The sequence below is a fragment of the Microcaecilia unicolor genome, chromosome 3 (assembly GCF_901765095.1).
Source record: "Microcaecilia unicolor chromosome 3, aMicUni1.1, whole genome shotgun sequence".
Lineage (NCBI taxonomy): Eukaryota > Metazoa > Chordata > Amphibia > Gymnophiona > Siphonopidae > Microcaecilia > Microcaecilia unicolor.
In genome coordinates, this window is record NC_044033.1 from 144,271,942 (window position 1) to 144,292,717 (window position 20,776).

General features: G+C 43.6%; 1 protein-coding gene across 1 annotated transcript in view; it reads right to left on the reverse strand.

Annotated features, from left to right (window-relative positions):
* The window catches only part of AKT3 (AKT serine/threonine kinase 3), a 559,702-nt gene that overhangs the window by 137,972 nt on the left and 400,954 nt on the right, over window positions 1-20,776 (reverse strand). The window contains exon 9 of the mRNA XM_030196428.1: window positions 7,982-8,104. Coding sequence (XP_030052288.1) covers window positions 7,982-8,104 — 123 coding nt within the window. The remainder of the gene's footprint in view (window positions 1-7,981; window positions 8,105-20,776) is intronic.

Genomic DNA, 20,776 nt, shown 5'->3' on the forward strand with positions numbered 1-20,776 from the left:
GAAAGTTCAGCATTCGAAGATTCAGTCTCCTATTGAAATTCTCTACCTGCTCCAGTTTTCTTCTAATTTCCATATTGTCTTTTACCACTGCCATTTTAAAATCTTCTGTTTGCTTTGTCTCTCTCTCTAAGGCCTCAATCTTTGAAGTAAAATCTTGTTTTGCCAAATCTAGGGAACCTTTCACTTCCTGGATATTAAGATTTAAAGTCTTTACCTCATCAGAAGATTGTCTCAAAGTTTGTTCAATTTCCAATAGTTTCAGCCAGATCTTGCTCAGGCTCACCTCCGTCTCCTCTGCAGCTGCAGTTCTCTTTACAGAGCTAGGCTCCCCTCTGGGCTCCCCGGGATAGCCCTTTCCGGGCTCCAAGAGAAACCCCGACTCGCTCAGAGCAGTTGCAGGGCATGGAGGCGTCGTAGAAGGCGGGGAGAGAGAAATTTCTATTTCCTGCGGGGAGGTCGCTTCACCGACCCCACCCGCTAAGGACTCCGCTCCGCTTCTTCGGGACAATGCAGGGAAGAAGCGTTCCAGACCTCCGCTTGCCGGTGTGGACGTCGCGGGGTGAAGGGGAATCCCCCGAGTCGTCCCTTTACGCTTGGTATGCGGCATTAAAGAAAGCAGGTATATAATTATATTTATTCCACAAGCAGGCAAAGGCAGGAGCTCGCTTTCAACACGTCTGCTCACGGCGCCATCTTGACACGCCCCCTCAATATAAGTTATTTTTTAAAGACATCACCAAAACACAGAAGATAGGGTATCCCGATAGTGAGGTTGCAAAAGAGACCATAGTAGATCAGGTGTCCTTAAATAAAAATAAAAATCGGACAAAAGATTGCAAATTAATACTGTCAAGTACTGAGCATGTTGTAAATAGGAACAACAAACATAGTTTGAAATGTCTATATGTGAATGCAAGAAGCCTAAGAAATAAGATGGGAGAGTTAGAATATATTGTACTAAATGAAAAATTAGATACAATAGGCATCTCTGAGACCTGGTGGAAGGAGGATAACCAGTGGGACACTGTCATACCAGGGTACAAATTATATCATAGTGATAGGGTGGATCAAACTGGTGGAGGGGTAGCATTGTATGCTAATGAGGGCCTTGAATCAAATAGGCTAAAAATTCTGCAGGACACAAAACACATCTTGGAATCCCTATGGATTGAAATTTCATGTGTAAAGGGGAAAAGGATAGTGATAGGAGTGTACTACCATCCGCCTGGTCAGGATGAACAGACAGATGTACAAATGTTATTGGAAATTAGGGAGGCTAACAAACTGGGTAACATGATAATAATGGGTGATTTCAATTACCCCGATATTGACTGGGTAAATGTAACATCAGGGAATGCTAGACAAGTAAAATTCCTTGACAAAATCAAGGACTGCTTTATGAAGCAGCTGGTACAGGAGCCAACAAGAGAAGGGAAAATTCTAGACCTAGTCCTTAGTGAAGCGCATGATCTGGTGCGGGAGGTAATGGTGAGGGGGGGCCCGTTGATAACAGTGATCATAATATGATCAGATTTGATATTAGCTTCGGAGTAAGTATACACAGGAAATTCAATACGTTAGCTTTTAACTTTCAAAAAGGAGACTATGATAAAATGAGAAGAACAATGAAAAAAAAAAAAAAAAAAACTTAGAGGAGTGGCTGTGAGGGTCAAAAATTAGGCGTGGATGTTGTTCATAAATACCATCCTGGAAGCTCAGGCCAAATATATTCCGTATATTAAAAAAGGAGGAAAGAAGACCAAACGACAGCTGGCATGGTTAAAAAGTGAGGTGAAGGAAGCTATTAGAGCTAAAAGAAAATCCTTCTGAAAATGGAAGGAACAGACTGAAAATAATAAGAAACAGCATAAGGAATGTCAAATCAAATGCAAAGCGCTGATAAGGAAGGCAAAGAGTGCCTTTGAAAAAAAGATTGTGTTGGAGGCAAAAATGCATAGTAAAATTTTTTTCAGGTATATTAAAAGCAAGAAGCCAGCAAAAGAATCGGTTGGACCGAGGGGCAAAAGGGGCAATCAGGGAAGACAAAGACGTAGCGGAGAGATTAAATGAATTCTTTGCTTCGGTCTTCACCGAAGAAGATTTGGGAGAGATACCATTGTGAGAAATGGTATTCAAAGCTGACGAGTCGGAGAAATTGAATGAAATCTCTATAAACCTTGAGGATGTAATGGGGCAATTTGACAAATTGAAGAGTAGCAAATCTCCTGGACCGAATGGAATTCATCCTAGAGTACTGAAAGAATTGGAAAATGAACTGGCGGAACTATTATTAGCAATATGTAATTTATCTTTAAAATTGAGTATGGTACCGGAAGATTGAAGGGTAACCCATGTAACACCAATATTTTAAAAAGGTTCCAGAGGAGATCCGGGAAATTATTGAACAGTGAGCCTGATGTTGGTGCCAGGCAAAATGGTAGAAACAATTATAAAACACAAAATTACAGAGCATATTCAAAAGCAAGGATTAATGTGACAGAGCCAGCATGGATTTAGTGAAGGGAAATCTTGCCTCACCAATCTTTGAAGGGGTGAACAAATATGTGGATAAAGGCGAGCTGGTTGATATTTGGGCTCATTTTCTAAAGAGAAGGGCGCCCATCTTTCAACACAAATCGGGAGATGGGCATCCTTCTCCCACGGTCACCCCAAATCGGCATAATCGAAAGCCGATTTTGGGCGCCAACTGCTTTCCGTCACGGGGACGACCAAAGTTTCCGGGGGCGTGTCGGAAGCATAGCGAAGGCAGGACTGGGGCGTGCTTAACACATGGGCGTCCTCGGCCAATAATGGAAAAAAGAAGGGCGTCCCTGACGAACACTTCACCGACTTTATTTGGTCCTTTTTTTTTTACGACCAAGCCACAAAACTGTGCCCTAAATGACCAGATGACCACCCCCTACTCCCCCAGTGGTCACTAACCCCCTCCCACCCTAAAAAAAAAATTTAAAAATATTTTTTACAGCCTCTATGCCAGCCTCTAATATCATACCCAGCTCCATGACAGCAATATGCAGGTCCCTGGAGCAGTTTTAGTGGGTACTGAAGTGCACTTCAGATTCCACCCCCCCCCCCACCTGTTAAACATATGGTGGTAAATGTGAGCCCTCCAAAACCCACAGTACCCACATCTAGGTGCCCCCCTTCATCCCTAAGGGCTATGGTAGTGGTGTACAGTTGTGGGTAGTGGGTTTTGGGGGCTCAGCACACAAGGTAAGGGAGCTATGCACCTGGTAGCTTTTTCTGAAGTCCACTGCAGTGCCCCCTAGGGTGCCTGGTTAGTGTCCTGGCATGTCAGGGGGACCAGTGCACTATGAATGCTGGCTCCTCCCACGACCAAAGGGCTTGGATTTGGTCGTTTCTGAGATGGGCGTCCGCGGTTTCCATTATTGCCGAAAATCGGGGACGACCAGCTCTAGGAACCACCCTCTCTAAGGTCGAACTAAATGTGGAGATTTGGGCGTCCCCGACCGTTTATCAAAACGAAAGATGGGCGCCCATCTTGTTTCGATAATACAGGTTTCCCCGCTCCTTCTCGGGAACGTCCTGCGAGGACGCCCTCAGGAAAACTTGGACGCCCCATTCGATTATGCTCCTCATTGTGCATCTGGATTTTCAAAAGGGGTTTGACAAAGTACCTCATGAAAGACTTAAGAAGAAATTGGAGAGTCATGAGATAGGATGTAGTATCCTATTGTGGATTAAAGGATAGAAAACAGAGAGTAGGGTTAAATGGTCAGTATTCTTAATGGAGAAAGGTAGCAACTGGGATTCCCCAGGGGCCTATGCTGGTACCGCTGCTTTTTAACATATTTATAAATGATCTAGAGATGGGAGTAACTAGTGAGATAATTAATTTTGCTTACGGCACTACGTTATTCAAAGTTGTTAAATTGCAAGAGGATTGTGAAAAATTACAAGAGGACCTTACGAGACTGGGCATTTACATGGCAGATGACGTTAATATAAGTGCAAAGTGATGCATGTTGGAAAGAGGAACCCGAACTATAACTATGTAATGCAAGGTTCCATGTTAGGAGTCACCAACCAAGAAAGGGATCTCGGCGTTGTCGTTGATGATACGTTGAAACCCTCTGTTCAGTGTGCTGCGGCGGCTAAGAAAGCAAATAGAATGTTAGATATCATTAGGAAAAGAATGGAAAACAAAAGTGAGGACATTATAATGCCTTTGACTTGGTCCACGGTGCAACCATACCTCAAATATTATGTTCAATTCTGATTGCCGCATCTCAAAAAAGATATAGTGGAATTACAAAAGGTACAGAGAAGGACAACGAAAATGATAAAGGGGATGGGACGACTTTCCTATGAGGAAAGGCTGACACATCTAGGGCTCTTCAGCTTAGAGAAAGGCATCTGAGGGGAGATATGATAAAGTTCTATAAAATAATGAGTGGAGTGGAACACGTAGACGTGAATCATTTGTTTACTCGTTCCAAAAATACTAGGACTAGGGGGCATGCGATGAAGCTACAAAGTAGTAAATTTAAAACAAATTAGAGAAAACTTTTCTTCACTCAATGTGTAATTAAACTCTGGAATTCATTGCCAGAGAATGTGGTAAAGGTGGTTAGCTTAGCGTGGTTTAAAAAAGGTCTGGAAGGCTTCATAAAGGAAAAGTCCATAGACCATTATTAAATTGACTTGGGGAAAATCCACTGCTTATTTCTGGGATATGCAGCATAAAATGTATTGAACTTTTTTGAGATCTTGCTAGGTATTTGTGACCTGGCTTGGCCACTGGTGGAAACAGGATGCTGGGCTTGATGGACCTTTGGTCTGTCCCAGTGTGGCAATACTGATGTACTTATGCCACTGTTGGAAATAGGATTCTGGGCTTTATGGACCTTCGGTCTGTCCCAGTATGGCAACACTTATGTACTAAGAAATTACTCAGCAACTTTCCACTATTTCTCACAAACGACCACTTCCACCTCGCCACTCTCCTACTTAGCAAAATCACCAATGGGTCTACATACCTTACCCTAGATGCATTTAAAAGCAGGCTTAATTCTGGACATTTTTCTTTCTGACCCTATGAAGTCATTTTGCTGTCTGTTATTGGCAATAAATATTCATCACTTAACATCACCCATGAAACACCCCCTCTGGTAACGTCTTCTCTTTGGCGACTAGTGGACTTAGGCAGGGTTGTTTTTATTGATTTGATTATATGTTTTAGACATTTTTCTGTGAGAAATACGTTTCTCTGCCCATTATGCCATTTTTTGGATATTGTTCTGTTTCAAAAATGAACCCCTAAATCTGTCAATATAATCTGAAAATAGTGAGCCAACCAAAAATTCAATTAATTTTGATAAGAATGGAATATTACCAATAGATCTGAAACTAGCAGTCTATGTCAAATTGAGCCCTGCTGCCCTAGTAATTGGTATTAAAGCTGTGTCACCAATTGAAGGAGAAAACCAGTCCAAGGCCAAGTTTAAGTTAATAAAATAAACCAACCAGTTTAGAATTTCCACAGGAAGATCAGAAAAAAAGATAAGATGGACACTTATCTGAATCATTAGAATAATGGCATATACACACATAAATGCCAACATTCTGCCTAATGACCTCTTTCACCAAACTACACTAGCTATTCCCATCGCAGCAATGCCGATAAAGGCCATTCAAAGGCTTCATTGGCATTTCTGATCAGGAATCGCTAGTGTGGTTTGATAAAAGAGGCCCTAAGTGCTTTTATTAAAAAACAAAAAAGCACTGACATTCCTTTACAGCAGGTGATATGGGTGCCTATTTATAAACACACAATTAGAACATCTAGCCCAGTATCCTGTTTCCAACAATGGCCAAGCCAATTCACAAGTACCTGGCAAAAACCCAAATTGTGGAAACATTCCATGCTACCAATCACAGGGCAAGCAGTTGATTCCCCATGTCTGTCTCAATAACAGACTATGGACTTTTCCTTCAGGAACTTGTCCAAACCTTTTTTAAACCCAGATATGCTTACCACTGTTACTACATCCTCCGGCAAAGAGTCCCAGAGCTTAACTATTCTCTGAGTGAAAAAATATTTCCTCCTATTTGTTTTAAAAGAATTTCCATGTAACTTCCTTGAGTCTTTGTACTTTTAGAACAAGTAAAAAATTGATTTACTTCTACTCATTCTACACCACTCTGGATTTTGTAGACCTTAATTATATCTCCGTCATCCATCTTTTTTCCAAGCTGAAGATCCCTTAACCTCTTTAGCTTTTCCTCATATGACAGGAGATACATTCCCTTTATCATTTTGGGCACTCTTCTTTGAACCTTTTCTAATTGCACTATATCTTTTTTGAGATACAGTGACCAGAAATGAACTCAATACTCAAGGTAAGGTCACACCATGGAGCAATACAGAGGCATTACAGTATTTTTGGTCTCATTCACAATTAGAATATCCTATATAATAATTCACACCTGGAACGTTCTGAAGCTCACTCTGTGGGAGGGAAACCCTGAAGGCTAGGCTGCCAGGAACACTCACTCTCACTCATGCACCACTCACTGTCACTCAGGACCCGCCCTCAGCCACGCCCCTTCCAGACATAATTAGCAACCCCAACGTTCTAAATGAAGCCTCAAAAGCCCCTCTAAACCGGAACAGTGAGGTGCCAGAGATATCCTGTTTGCCCATGCCTGCAAATCGGAAGTCTGAAGCGCTGTATGCCCCGCCCTCGCGTCACAACGTCATGACGACGAGGGCGGACCACAATGAAGGAAATATCTGCGGCGGACCACACTGCACGAAAGTAACGTGCGATCGCGACGGAAACACCATCACGGAGTTCGCAGGTGCCTCGAGGGGGGTTCGGGACAGCTGCCTCGCTGACGGCCGGGGGGGGGGTTGGGGGACAACTGGCTCGCTGACGGCCGCTCGGGAGGCTCCAAACGCTATCTCCCCGTGCCTGCAGGGTGCTTCGGGGACAGCTGGGTCGCTGAACATGCCTCTACAGGCTGCAAACCCTATCTCCCCCTGCCCCACAACCTTGCTAGCGCCTGTTTCATCTCTCCCAGAAACGGGCCTCTCTTACTAGTATGAACATAAAGAGTAGCCTCCTTAGAGGCAGCCAGTAAACATATAAATCTCTTTGAAATTTGACCCGATATGTTTCTTTGACTTGAGTGGGGCATTCCTAGGAAGTGAGGTTTGGACTTTATAAAATGCAACATACGTGCATAAAATAAAGTGGGAACTTTGTGTGTGCCTCAGAGCAACTGTAATATTAAAAGGTCAAATATGTGTATATTTTTGCTTTTTTATAATTGGTTTAACCTATGGATATACCTTCTGCACATATTAGGCAGCCTGCTATGTAAACTTATCCTATGTGTATGATTTTCCATAGTAAAAATCAAATTTAAATGAGTGCCACCTCAGCAAGAAGACAGAAAAAGGATCTGAAGCACTTAGGGATCCTTTTACAAAGGGGCGGTAGAGCTACCGCAGCTTTGTCATGTGCCAACCCAGCAATACCACCAGCCTAAAATGGGAGCCAGATGTAGTGTTGCCCCAGAACGTGCCATTTCTGTTGCTGCGGTAAAAGGGGCCTTGGAACATGGCAAATCCATGTGCCGAAGCAACCATAAGGCCCCTTTTATTACAGCTTGGTAAAAGGAGCCTTTAGTGATTATACTTGCAAAACACTGGTGGAGAAAAAATGGAAGGAAAGATTGAAAGGGGTGGGTGAACAATTAACTTAACTAGGAAATGAAGAAATTCCCAAAGATTCAGTAGATAAAGATTTATAAGAAATGTACACAGATCAGTGCCAAACTTGGCTTCAAAACACTGGCAACAAAGAGCACTACCGTTATGTTCTCTTCTCTAAATCTACTTCAAGTAAGACTGTGCAACTTTATAAGCGCTGTATCCTTGTCCCTATAGCGTCTACTAAATTTTTTTTAAAATGATTACAGTTTTGTTTACCTTGAGGTCACGGTACACAATTTTTCCAGAATGTAGATAGTCCAAAGCAGAGACAATTTCTGCACCATAGAAGCGTGTGCGATCTTCTGAGAACACCCGTTCTCTCGACAAATGGAAAAACAGCTACAGGATAAACAGCAGGGACAGGATTGTAATAATTACTAATTTAGTGGGGGAAATTAACACAAACATAAAACACTTCTCATCACCATATTGTGATGATAGATAGTATATTCTCAGTGGACACTCTGTGCTCTTAGACAGCAGCTGGCTTCTCTTTCTGAAATTTCAAAGGGGAATATGCGAGCTGTTATATCAGCATTTTAATCAATATACCAATCTTGTCTAAGGCATTCTGCATACTCCTGTTTAACCTTCAGTCACTAATGTTATAAAATACTTTGCAGCAGCATCCTCTATCTCCATTCCTCCTAAAATAGTAATAAAACAAGGTATTCTCAACCCAGTCCTCGGGGAACACCAAGCCAGTCTGGTTTTCAAGATATCCACAATGGGCTTGATATTCAAAGGATTTATGCTCCTAACTTTGAGAGTTATGCTCATAAATTGGCCTGAAAATTTACTAGGGCTGAGGGCTTGAAATCTGGACATCCAACAGCAATTACCAAAGGGAAAGAATCGTCCATGTCTAAAAAAGAAGGATGTCCTTACTTAGATCTGTTTCAGGAACGTTCAGGTTACAGAAAAGTGCTCTTATTGAGCAGCAGTCCACTGGAGGGATTAAGACATGACACCACCATAATCTCCCATTGGTTGCTGCCCCCCTCCCTCTCCCCTGAAAGTGAAACTGGAATGGGATACCAAGCTGTATGACAGCTTCAGGTATTATGGGTATTCTTAACAGAGCAGAAAGCAGGTCTGAGAAGAAGCCTAGTGGTTAGTTAAGTGGTGGACGCAAGTTCAAATCCCATTTCATCTTTTTTTTTCTTTAATAATTGTGAGCCTTCCAGAAACAGAAAACATACCTCCTGTACATAAATCTATAAACCACTTGCAAGCCTTTAATCTATTGATCTTCACAAGAAATCTGACTGCTGATAACTTCCTGGAGGCCTTGTCCTACCCCCATGTGGATGGAAAGAGGATGATAGTGTCAGAACAGGTTGATATCTGGAATGAATTCTTAACAATGGCATTAGAAAAAAAAAAAAAAAACCCCTTTAAACAAGGTCCTGTCCTCTACAAACAAACGTTCCCTATGGTTCTCCCCAGAACTATGGGTCCTTAAGCATCAAGGATGTCAACTTAAAAGAAAATAGCGAAAATCTCACTTAGAAGAAGATAGGCTCAACTGTAGAAACACATGGCACACAGCCAAAAAACAGTATTTCTCTCAACATATAGAACAAGCTGCAAATTAAACTAAGCAACTATTTAAAACAGTAAACAGCCTACTGCAAACCCCAAAACAGAACCAGCCTTGCCAGTAACAACTAACCAGCAATGAATTTTGCCACATACTTTACTAACAAAATTAAAGGTCTCCATCAAGACCTACAGAAAGTCCCATCAAAACTCCCACTAGCTAATGAAGAGAACATTCCCTCTTCCTCACCATGCACATCTATCTGGGACTCATTCAACCAGGATACAGAAGAAGTTCTTGAAAAAAATCCTAAAAGGCCTATGGCCTACAACTGGCCCTCTTGATCCTGTCCAGCAAAGATAGTACAACGAGGACAGCTGCCAACAACAGTAAAAAGAGCTGTGGTGTGGCCCCTACTGAAAAAGAGTTCACATGACCAGGACAAGCTTGAAAACTACCGACCAGTCTCTAACATTCCTTTCCTAGCAAAACTTATAGAAAAGACTGTCTGCTTTCAACTCTGTGAATGGCTAATTGAAAGTAATTGGCTAGACCCATGCCAATCTGGCTTCAGATCTGGGTACAGAACAGAAACAGTTCTTGTATTCTTTTTTGATGATCTAAACAGAAATCATAACAGGGGATCTAACTCGATACTAGTGTTGCTGGATTTCTCAGCAACCTTGGACACTGTGGATCATAATATCATGCTTACAAGATTGGGAGAAAAAGGTATCAGTGGCACAGCACTTACATGGTTCAAATCCTATTTGTCAGCCAGACAACAATCAGTTCTGTCCAGCAACAGCACATCGGGAGGTCACGTGATGATGCGGAGCTGAACGGACGTCCCTGACACCAGCTCCAACCCGAAGACTTCAAAATTGGCAAAATTAGCAGCGTTTAACCCTGTGGAGTGATCCTAACCCGGGTGCCCACGAAGCGAGACGGGTTGAGCAGTCCAGAGAGAGCTTGAGGACCCGTTTCAGCGGCGTATAGGGAGGGTAATGCCCGCTAAGACCCCGCGGGGGAAGAAAAACGCCAGTGTTGTGCAGACCAAGATGGCAGCGGTGGGCTCGGAGACACCGACGATCGGCTCAATGCCAACAGAGCTGGTGCGGGAGCTGGCACAACAAATCTCCGCAGTGCTGGAGGAAAGGTTATCAAAGCTCCAGTCATCGGTGGATCAGATCCATGAAGCGCTGGAGCGACAGTGCGCCCGCTTGCAGCACATGGAGGAGCGAGTGTCGCAGTGTGAGGATGCAGCGGTCGGCACGAACGATCGGATTGTAGCGCTTGAGAGGAAATGTGAACAACTAGCGCAGAAAGCAGATGACCTCGAAAACCGCAGCCGGCGCAACAACCTTCGGATCGTGGGAGTCCCAGAGTCAGTTAAAGTGGCAGATCTCCGGAGACTCGTGGAGAAGTGGCTACCTCAGGAACTAGGCCTGGATCTTGGAGGGAAAGCCTTGCAGGTGGAGAGGATGCACAGTGGGAGCAATGCGCCCCAATGAGAGCAGGCCGAGACAAGTGCTGGCAAAGGTGCTGAACTACTCTGACAAAGAAGCACTCCTGCAAGCATACAGAGGCAAGCCGGGCCTTACTTACGAAGGAGGGAAAATCCTCCTCTTTCAGGATTACTCTGCTATTGTGTCAGACCAGAGGAAGGTAATGGGACGCCATTGCAAGAGACTATATGAAAAGGGGGTCCGGTTTGCATTATTGTACCCGGCGAAGGTACGAGTGCTGCATGAAAATAAAACTATATATTTTAGTGAGTCAGCAGAGTTGGAAGCGTTTGTAAACGGGTTGCATTAAGACATGCGGCAGTGCCTCGGTGTAGTGGGCCTGGAACTGTATGTTTTGTTTTTTTTTGTTTTTTTCTCTTCTGTGAGACAGCGCTTGGATTTGAGAGCCATCAGGAGACTGGCCACCAGGAGCAGAGGGACGCGGACACCTGCAGTTGGCCTACGAGTCCGCTGTGCTGATGAGAAAGATTGAGAGAGTTAATGTCATCAGGGCGCAGATGAAGCCTGATATCTTGAAGGATTCCGACGCTCCTGACCCGCAATTACGACACATTAACTTTATCTCAAAGAGGTGTTGGAGATCCAGGCGACCAGGAAACTGGGTGCTCTCTGTGGGAATGTGAGCCTGCTCATTTTTCAAACTGTTATGTTTTACAAGGTTATGTTAACTTTACCTTAAAGAGGTGTCAGAGATCCAGGCGACCAGAAACTGGGTGTTCTCTGTGGGAATGTGAGCCTGCTCATTTTCAAACTGTTATGTTTTACAAGGTTAAAAGTGGGGCCGGGGGGAGTTGGTGATGTGCAAGGGGAAGAATAAGTGGTGTGCACTGGTACGACAGGAGTGTGTGTGCGCCTTGGAAAGGGAAAGGGTGGGGAAGGGGGTAAGTAAGGGGGGGACAAGAACGGGTAGGAATAGGGGATGGGAGGCAGGGAACAGAGGGCAGGGGGACCAAAGGTTGCAATTGCTCATAACGGAGGACACTAGTCAGAGGTACGAGTGGAAGGCCTTGGACTCTAGGCGGTACCAGAGACTGAGGGAACAGGGAGAGATCCTGAGTGTCCAGCTGGGAGGCACTTGGGATGTAATAGAAAAATTAGTCTGCTTTGCTTGACATACTACATGGTTAATCTTAAGATAGTGACGCTGAATGTCAATGGAGTGCATTCCCCGGTGAAGCGGACTAAAATATTACAGGCGCTCAAGCGGCAGAAAGCTGATATAGCCATGATACAGGAAACTCATTTAAGCAGATTAGAACACCTCAAATTGAAACAGGATTGGGTTGGAGAAATATTTTTGCCTCTTATAATGGGAGAAAGCGAGGAGTAGCCATCTTATTCAGGAAAATATTAGCTTTTCACATGCATAAATTATATCAAGACCCAGAAGGGAGATTCCTCATAGTGGCGGGGCTGTTACAGGGCAAAAAGGTGGTGCTTTGCATTGTCTATGTGCCTAATGTTTACTCCCACAAATTTTTTACAACACTGGTAGCCAAATTGGTCATGTTTGACAGTTATCATGTAATTGTTGGGGGAGATTTTAATGTCGTCAGTGATCCCTCCATCAACTGCAAACCCCCCAGAAAAGTGGGAAAAGACCATGATGACAAAGGGGTGAACCTGGTGATGCGGGAATTAGAGCTTGTAGATATATGGCGTCATCAGCACCTAGAGGAAGCTGATTATACTTTTTTTTCTTACTCTCATGGCGTGCATTCGAGGCTGGACTATTTGCTGGTCTCCCACTCAGTGAGTGTGGCTGTTTTGAAAACGGGAATTGGGGTGCCAGATGTGTCTGATCAACCCTGGTGTGGGCGGAGTTGGATTGGGGGAGCAGAGAGAGTCCGGTAAGATGGCGGATGAACCCCGCGTTATATCAGAGTAGGGCTTTTCAAACTTATCTGAGAAAGAGCTGGGTGGACTACATAGGGGAAAATGATGCGAATTCAGTGAGTCCGAGAATGTTCTGGGAGGCTGCAAAGGCTGTGTTACGAGGAAAAATTATTGCTTATGTCACCTCACAGAACAAGAGCCGCAGACAAAAAATAGAAGCCCTTACAGTGAAGCTGAGAGATGCTCGTAGGGCCCTTATTGGGCTTTCCTCCGAGGCCAATAAAACAGTATATGTGCAATGCAGGAAAGAAATGCAGGAGCTCCTGGATGAAAGTGCGACTTATAACATTAAGCTTTATAAATACAAATTGCACCAGTGGGGTAACAAAACCTGAAAGTTGTTGGCGTCTTTAGTGAAACCAAAAACGACCCGAAAATTTATCAGTAAAAATAGAGCGGGAGACGGGAAAGTCAGCATAGCACCAAGAGACATTCAGAGGGAGTTTGTGAATTATTACTCGTCTCTATACAAGGAGGGTCCTTTCTCAGAGAATAAGTGCGCAGAGTTCCTTGCGGGAGCTGAGCTCCCGTCCCTAATGGTGGAACAAATGCTGAATGCGCCAATATTGGGGAAGGAGGTCCAACGGGTCATCAAAAGGTTGAAGCTGGCAAAGGCACCAGGCCCAGACGGGTTGGGGGTGGAATACTATAAAATCCTTCAGGACGTAATTGTAGCGCCCTTCATCTCTATGTGCGATGAAGTCAGGGAGACTGGGACTTTGGGAACAGTACTCAATCATGCACACATTGTAGTGATCCCCAAACCAGGAAAGGATGATGATCTGGTGGGCTCATACAGATCTATCTCCCTGCTAAATCAAGATGTCAGGATACTAGCAGCAATATTGGCAGACCGTTTGGGAGGGGTGATTCCCTGTCTGGTGCATCCTAATCAGGTAGGATTTGTTCCAGGACATTTCGCATCAGCTAACATTTTAAAAGTGAGCTGCATTTTGATGGAGAGGAGGGGCATAGCGGGGGATGCTATTGTGACCAGCCTGGATGCCGAAAAAGTGTTTGATAAGGTGGTGTGGAAGTATATGTTTTGGATAATGGAACGGTTCGGCATCCGGGGGGAGTTCCTTGATTGGGTTCAGGCTTTATACAATGGACCAACGGCACAAGTCATAATTAATGACTCCTTGACCGAGGGATTCTCTCTGGGAGGAGGCACTAGGCAGGGGTGCCTGCTATCGCCCCTCCTGTTTATTTTGACACTGGAGCCGCTGGCGGCAAGGATACGACAGGATATCAGGCTAAAAGGAATTAAAGTGGAGGGAGAGGAGCATAGAATCAATCTATTCGCAGACGATATGTTGCTCTTATTGGATGAGGCGACCCGCACATTGCCCGTGGTGATGAGCATTATCCAATCGTTTGGGGAGTTTGCGGGCCTCAGCATAAATTTTGAAAAGTCAGAGGCCCTGCAGGTTAACACCCCGAGTGCAATTGCAGAGACGCTGAATTTTCCATTGAGGTGGGCTCAGAGGGGCATCAAGTATCTAAGGGTTTACCTCAGTGCAGACCAGCTATGGGTTTACAAACAAAATGTGATTGATAGACTGCAGGAAGTAAAATGTCTATGCCAACGCTGGAAGGACTTGCTGTTAAATTTTCTGGGAAGAATAGCTTTGGTTAAGATGGTGATGGTACCTAAGTTAATCTATCCGCTGCAGATGCTCCCACTGTGGGTGAGAACCCCGGAGGGTAAGCAATATAGAGGTGTCATAAGCACTTTTATCTGGCATGCGAAACGTCCCAGAATATCTTTTGCAAAGCTGACCCGGGACAAAGGACAGGGGGGCCTTAGGCTACCAGACCCGGGACAAAGGACAGGGGGGCCTTAGGCTACCAGATTTATTACGGTGGATCCACGAGTTGATTTCAGGGCACGGATTTTACGCCCTCCCGGGATTCTGGGAGAGCTGGTGCGGTTTGAATGACCCCTTTACAGTACTGGAATCTTGGGTTGTACAGGGAGCAAAAAAGATGGTAGATAACCCGTATGTGGCAGCATTGCAGCGGGCATGGAGATGGTGGAGAGGGCAGGGAGGAGTAATTAAGGGAACCAGCCCCTTTTTGCCATTGGTAGGGAATATGGCTTTCCCTGCAGGGATGGGTAGATCAGTGTTTCAGAGTTGGCGGGATAAAGGCTGCAGATTTATAGGTCAATTTAGGAAAGAAGGAGATGAAGTCTTCCCAACTTTTGACATGGTCAGACACGAGCTGCAGACTCCCCGCTCCCAATTTTTCGCATATTTGCAAGCGCGAGACTATATTTTGAGTATGGAACGGAGGAGTAAAAGCCTTATCCGCTTCACACAACTTGATCACACATTCATGCAGATGACGCTTTTATGTAATAAAATGGCAAGATGGTACCAGGTGATGAGAGAACACCAGAAAGCGCCCCATATGGCACACCTAGCGGGGGAGTGGAGTAGGGATGTAGTAGAAGAAGTCACAGTAGAGCGACTGGGAGCGGTATTCCATAACCTGGGTAAGCTCACTCCAAATGCGGCCCTGCAGGATATACAATATTGAATTCTTAACAGGGTTCACATCACTAAGGTAAAGGGGAAGCAGTTGGAAATGTGGGAAGATGACAGGTGCAATAAGTGTAAGCATCATGCAGGAACATTTTTACATTCGTTTATGGAATGCCCGGCACTCCACACACTATGGGTTGGAGCGTTAGGGTTGGTAGAGGATATCTTGCAGCGCCCAGTGGAGTGGAAATACTCAGCTATATTAATGGGCTGCGGAGAATCACTTAGGGAACAGAGGTTGGGGGCAGCTCACTGCAAATTTGTGTTACTGGCAATGATGCTGCTTAAGAAATGTGTGTTGAAGGCATGGGTAGATGATGAGCCACCGCACTTAGATGTGTGGAAAAACTGTATGGTTGAGATGGCCAACTGGGTAAGCATGTCACTTCGACTCTCTGCCTCTTGGAGGAACCGCCAATATAGAGACATCTGGGGGAGAGCACTCAAAACACTCTCATTGCAGGATGTAGCAATGGGTACTTAAAGGGGTCCACATGTGATAGGGCAGGAGCAACCTTTGGAGAAGAGGGGGGAGGGTGAGGGGAGGGAGGGGATATAAATGATAAAAAGTTATGAAGTTCAGAATGGTGGAGAGAGGGATACTCATGTATTACTGTGTTGTTTTGTTAAAGAATTGTGGTAGACTGGAAAAAAAAAAGCAACAGCAAATCATTATCTTGGGCACTAAACTGTGGAATGCCACAGGGATCCATACTGTCTCCCACTTTATTTAATATCTACCCTCAAGCCTCTGGCTGAGCTGCTTCGGTCGATGGACATAAAATTCTACATCTATGCTGCTGATGTGCTACTATTCATGCCCATTCAACCAGATCTACCCACAGCTCTAAGTAAAATGTCTGCCTGCCCAACCGCAACTCAGGAATGGGCAAACAACAACAAACTCTGCCTGAACTCAAGTAAAACCGAGATTCTTTGAGTACCTAACACAAGTGGACAAATACCTGACTTCAAAATACCTTTTGGGAAGTATTAACTACCCCTAAAATAACAGATCAGGAATCTTGGGATACTGCTAGACTCATCACTCACTCTGATCCCACAAATTCAAACAACCTGTAAAAATTGTTTCTATCACCTATGGCAGCTACAAGATCTCTCGCCATATACTGGCAAGACGAGTCTGCACAAAGGAGTAGTGTGACCAGCAACGCACTTCCAAAAAACAACTGGAAGATGGAGCTACAGTAGAAAAACTTTATTCTTATAATACCTGACACAGCACCGTGTTTCAGCCAAGTGCCTGCCTCAGGGTCTTAGTATGAATGTATATAGACTTGGGAGTTTTTGAGCCCTTGCTGTCTTGAAAAGGACACACAGTGCAGAAAGGAAACCAGGAAAAGCACATATTGATGGTGATCGTTGTAAAACAAGATACACTGACCACAGTGGTCCATGCCATGATAACATCATGACCAGACTACTGTAATGCACTGTATACTGGTCAAACCAAAAAGAGTATGCATCAGTTCCAACTAATTCAGAATGCTGCAGCATGACTGATAGAAGGCTGCAAACAGCGTGACCACATCACACCCTTCCTGCAAAAACTACACTGGCTACAGTACCTTACAGGGCTAAATTTAAAACTCTATGTTTGATTTTCAAGGCCCTCAGACAAAATGGGTCAAAGTACTTAAAGAATAAGTTAGCCCTCTACACACCTTTGAGACCTCTAAGATCATCTCAAGCATCATCACTATCTGTCCCTTCATCAAAAGAAATTGTACGAGCTTTCCAGGAGTGACCCCCATACTCTGGAATTTACTCCCAGAGGAGCTACATATAATTTGAGACTACCTCTACTTCAGGAAGCAGGTAAAAGCCTGGTTCTTCTCCCAAGCCTTTAATACATAGGGTAACTGACTATACAGCCATTCTGCACCTGCACTAGCTTGCTACACACACTGTAACTTTGACCAGTTCCTTATATCTTGATTACCTGTACAAAGAACTTGCTTTTAGTTTAGCCACCCATTTATTTATTGCAGCTGATTCTGTACCACACATCTTGTCCCAATCTATATATCTGCATTTGGACCCTCAAATATGATAAGCTGTATTGTATGAAAGCATTAGTATCATAGCAATGTTATTTGCATGTTCTAATTATGTGCTTATGAGATATTCCATCACTATTATGCTTACATCATATTATATCTCTGCTATTTGAATTTCAGTGATGTTAAATGTGTATATTTTTGATCCTGTTTCATGGTAGTCTTATTAGGTTTCAATTTTCATTTTCAAGTTTTCCTCTTTCACTGTATTTGTGTTTATACTCGTGCATTTTACTATTGTTATGTTGTTAATAAAATTGTAAGTTTGATGTTAAACTGTACCTACTGCACACCTCCTTGGGTGATTCTCTTCATAAAGGTGGTTAATAAATACCAATAAATATTGAAGTGGTGTACATTCAAGTACAGTAGGCATTTTTCTATTTAAGGAGAAGAGTTTGGATGGAATACGAGTACAGTCAGGATTTATGGACATTGTCTATAAAATATGTGTATAACCCTCAAACTCCCCTAGAGGGGTGTGAGTGATAAGCTAGTCACAATTTCCCCGATATTCAGCACTATTAAACCAGCCAGGAACTGTTCTTGGCCAGTTAAATAGCGCTTAGAAGGCTAAGCGCTAATATTCAGTGTGAGATAGCCAGTTATCTCTGCTGAATATTAGCACTTAGCACAATATAGCCAGCTATCCATGAATATTCAAGAACTGGTCGGCTAAGTTTAGTGGACAAATCAGACCGCATAAATAGCAGTCCTACCTTTGCCCACTATAAACTTAACTGGCCAGTGCTGAATATTCACTTAGGGGTCCTTTTACCAAGCTGTATGAAAAAGGGCCCTGCACTAGTGGTGGAGGCCGTTTTTACTGCAGTGGGTAAAGAAAGCCCCAGAAACACATGTCCAAGCGGTAATAGAATCCTTACCGCATGGCCATGTGGCAGGAAGCCCTTACTGCCACCCACTGAAGTGGCAATAAGGGTTCCCGCACTAATCTGGCAGTAACCGGGCAGCACGCAGTGATGCCCAATTACCGCCGGGTTATCGTCGTGTAAGCCATATCCAGGGATTTTCTTTTTCATCTGGAAATGGTGCACGCTTGGGGAGGGACTACTGCTGGTGGGCACGCTGGGTGGCAGTAGTCCTGGAAAAGCGAGTGGTAAGCCCGTGTTGGGCTTACCGCCGCTTTGTAAAAGGGTCCTTTAACCAGTTAAGTTTGAGCCAGCCAAAAAAACAAAATAAAAAAAACACAGATATGCAATGCCAGTTACTAGAAACAGACTGGCACTGAATATCGGGGTACAGCACCGATCGGGGCACTTATGTGGCCTGCCTCCTGTGATCTGAATATCAGGCCCAATGAATATACATGAGATAAATTTGCATGCACTGTCTCCATTATGTGCAAATCTATCCCATGCATATTCATTGTGAGTATTCTGAAAATTTGACTCACTGGGCGTGTCCCAAGGACTGGATTCAGAATCCCTGTTGTAATCATTTATGTGATGATTAGTGCACAAATCAGATTTGGCATACAATATGACGATAACAAAGTATATCCTAACACCATCATTCCCCAGGAAAATCCCTCTCTTGTATTATGGAATTTTTTTCTTGTTTTTGTACTTGTACTTAACACTTTTTTAAATTAAATTCTGTACAAAGTTACAACAAAGTAAAACAGTTCAAATTCCATTGGTCAGTTGAAGCTTCCCAAACACAGTCAACCAATAACCATACTCTACTGGAGAGACAGAAAGATATACTGGCAAGTTATTCTTAAAATAAAAGATCAAATACACAAGCAACCTTGTCATGGTCTTTCTTTTTTTTTTTCTTCTTAGCATATTCTGGAGTCATACTGATAAACAAATTGCTTAAAAATTACGACAAAGCAATCAATTATTTCTAAACTGTTCATGTATCCATATAAAAAGAAAGAAAGAAAAAAAGGGCACAGTCTGTTGTGGTTTGGTCTCCGAGTTCATTTTGCCATCTTCTTCATTCTAACTACTTCCCAAACATTTTGCAAGCATTCTGATTGTGAAGGAAGAGTCAGTCTTTTCCATGTCCTTGCCACAAGTAATATTCCAGTTAACATTTATTTTAGAATTCTTGTGCTATTGTCCTGTCTAGGTCTTCCCTCATATTCTGTGACCCTGAGATATAAATTTTGGCAGGAGATAACTTGCTCCTTATCTAAAACCAGTTGCCAAAGGGAAATTAACAGAGGGTGCATAGGCTCCATGAAAATCCAGAACATCAGACAATGCCTATTGCCTACTGGTCATTCCTTTTCTCATGTAGCCAAGCATCCTTTCAGTTTTTGACATAGCCTTTTCTATTTGTTTGGACACATTAAGATCATCAGATACTACTACTTCAAGGATCTACTCTTCTTTCTTGCATATAAGTACTTTACCTCTTGTACTGTACTGCTCTCCAGAGTTTTGTGTGAACCTGTAAATATTAGCTGCCATATTTCAGACAATCCTTCAAGCTTCCGTAAGTCCCTTCTCATGTTATCTTCACTTTCAGGATGTCTACCTTGTTCCAGATTTTGCCATCATATACAAAGGCAAATATTTCCTGACAGCCCTACCAGAAATATCCTTTCTACAATGTAAAACAAACAGGACCAAAGGCTAATCCCTGTGGCACACCAATGATACTGGTCTTATCCTCAGAGTGAGCTCCATTTACCACTACCCTCTATTGTCTCCCACTTGTTTCTAGCCCAGTCAGTTGATTTAAGGTTCATACCAAATCGATGCAGAACCAAAGGGCCTTTCTGAAATTTAAGCACATCACGTACAGCCCTCTCCTTTGAAACAACTTTCTGTTCACCCAGTCATAGAAACTTATCAAATTTGTCTTACAAGACCAACCTCTCATAAACTCATGTGGGCCGATATTCAGCCGGCGGGAGGCAGCCTGCATATATGCTGCGATCGGTGCTGACCCTGGATATTCAATGCCAGGCCGTTTCTGGTGACCAGCATTGAATATCCTGTTTCACTTTTGGCCACCGGAACTTAACCCAGCGGTTAAATAGAGAACTGCTATTTATGTGGTTCTATTTAATTGCTAAACCCAGGGGTGAATATCAGCGCAATATAGCCGGCTAGCCGCTATGAGCTAACTGCAAAGATTCAGCGTAGAAAACTGGCTATCTCCCGCTGAATATTAGCTGTTAGCCAACTATTTCACCGGCCAAGAACCATTCCTGGCCGGTTAAATAGTGCTGGATATCAGGGTGGGGATACAGATGGGGGATGGTGCTTTGGCTTATGAAATATATCGGATTCCAAAAATTGCACTAACTTCTGTGCTAACAACATTTCCATTAATTTATTCACCACTGAGGTCAGACCAACCAACCTGTAGTTCTCAACCTCCTCCTTACTTGTGCTTTTATAGAAAGGAACCACATCCACCCATCTCCCATTTTC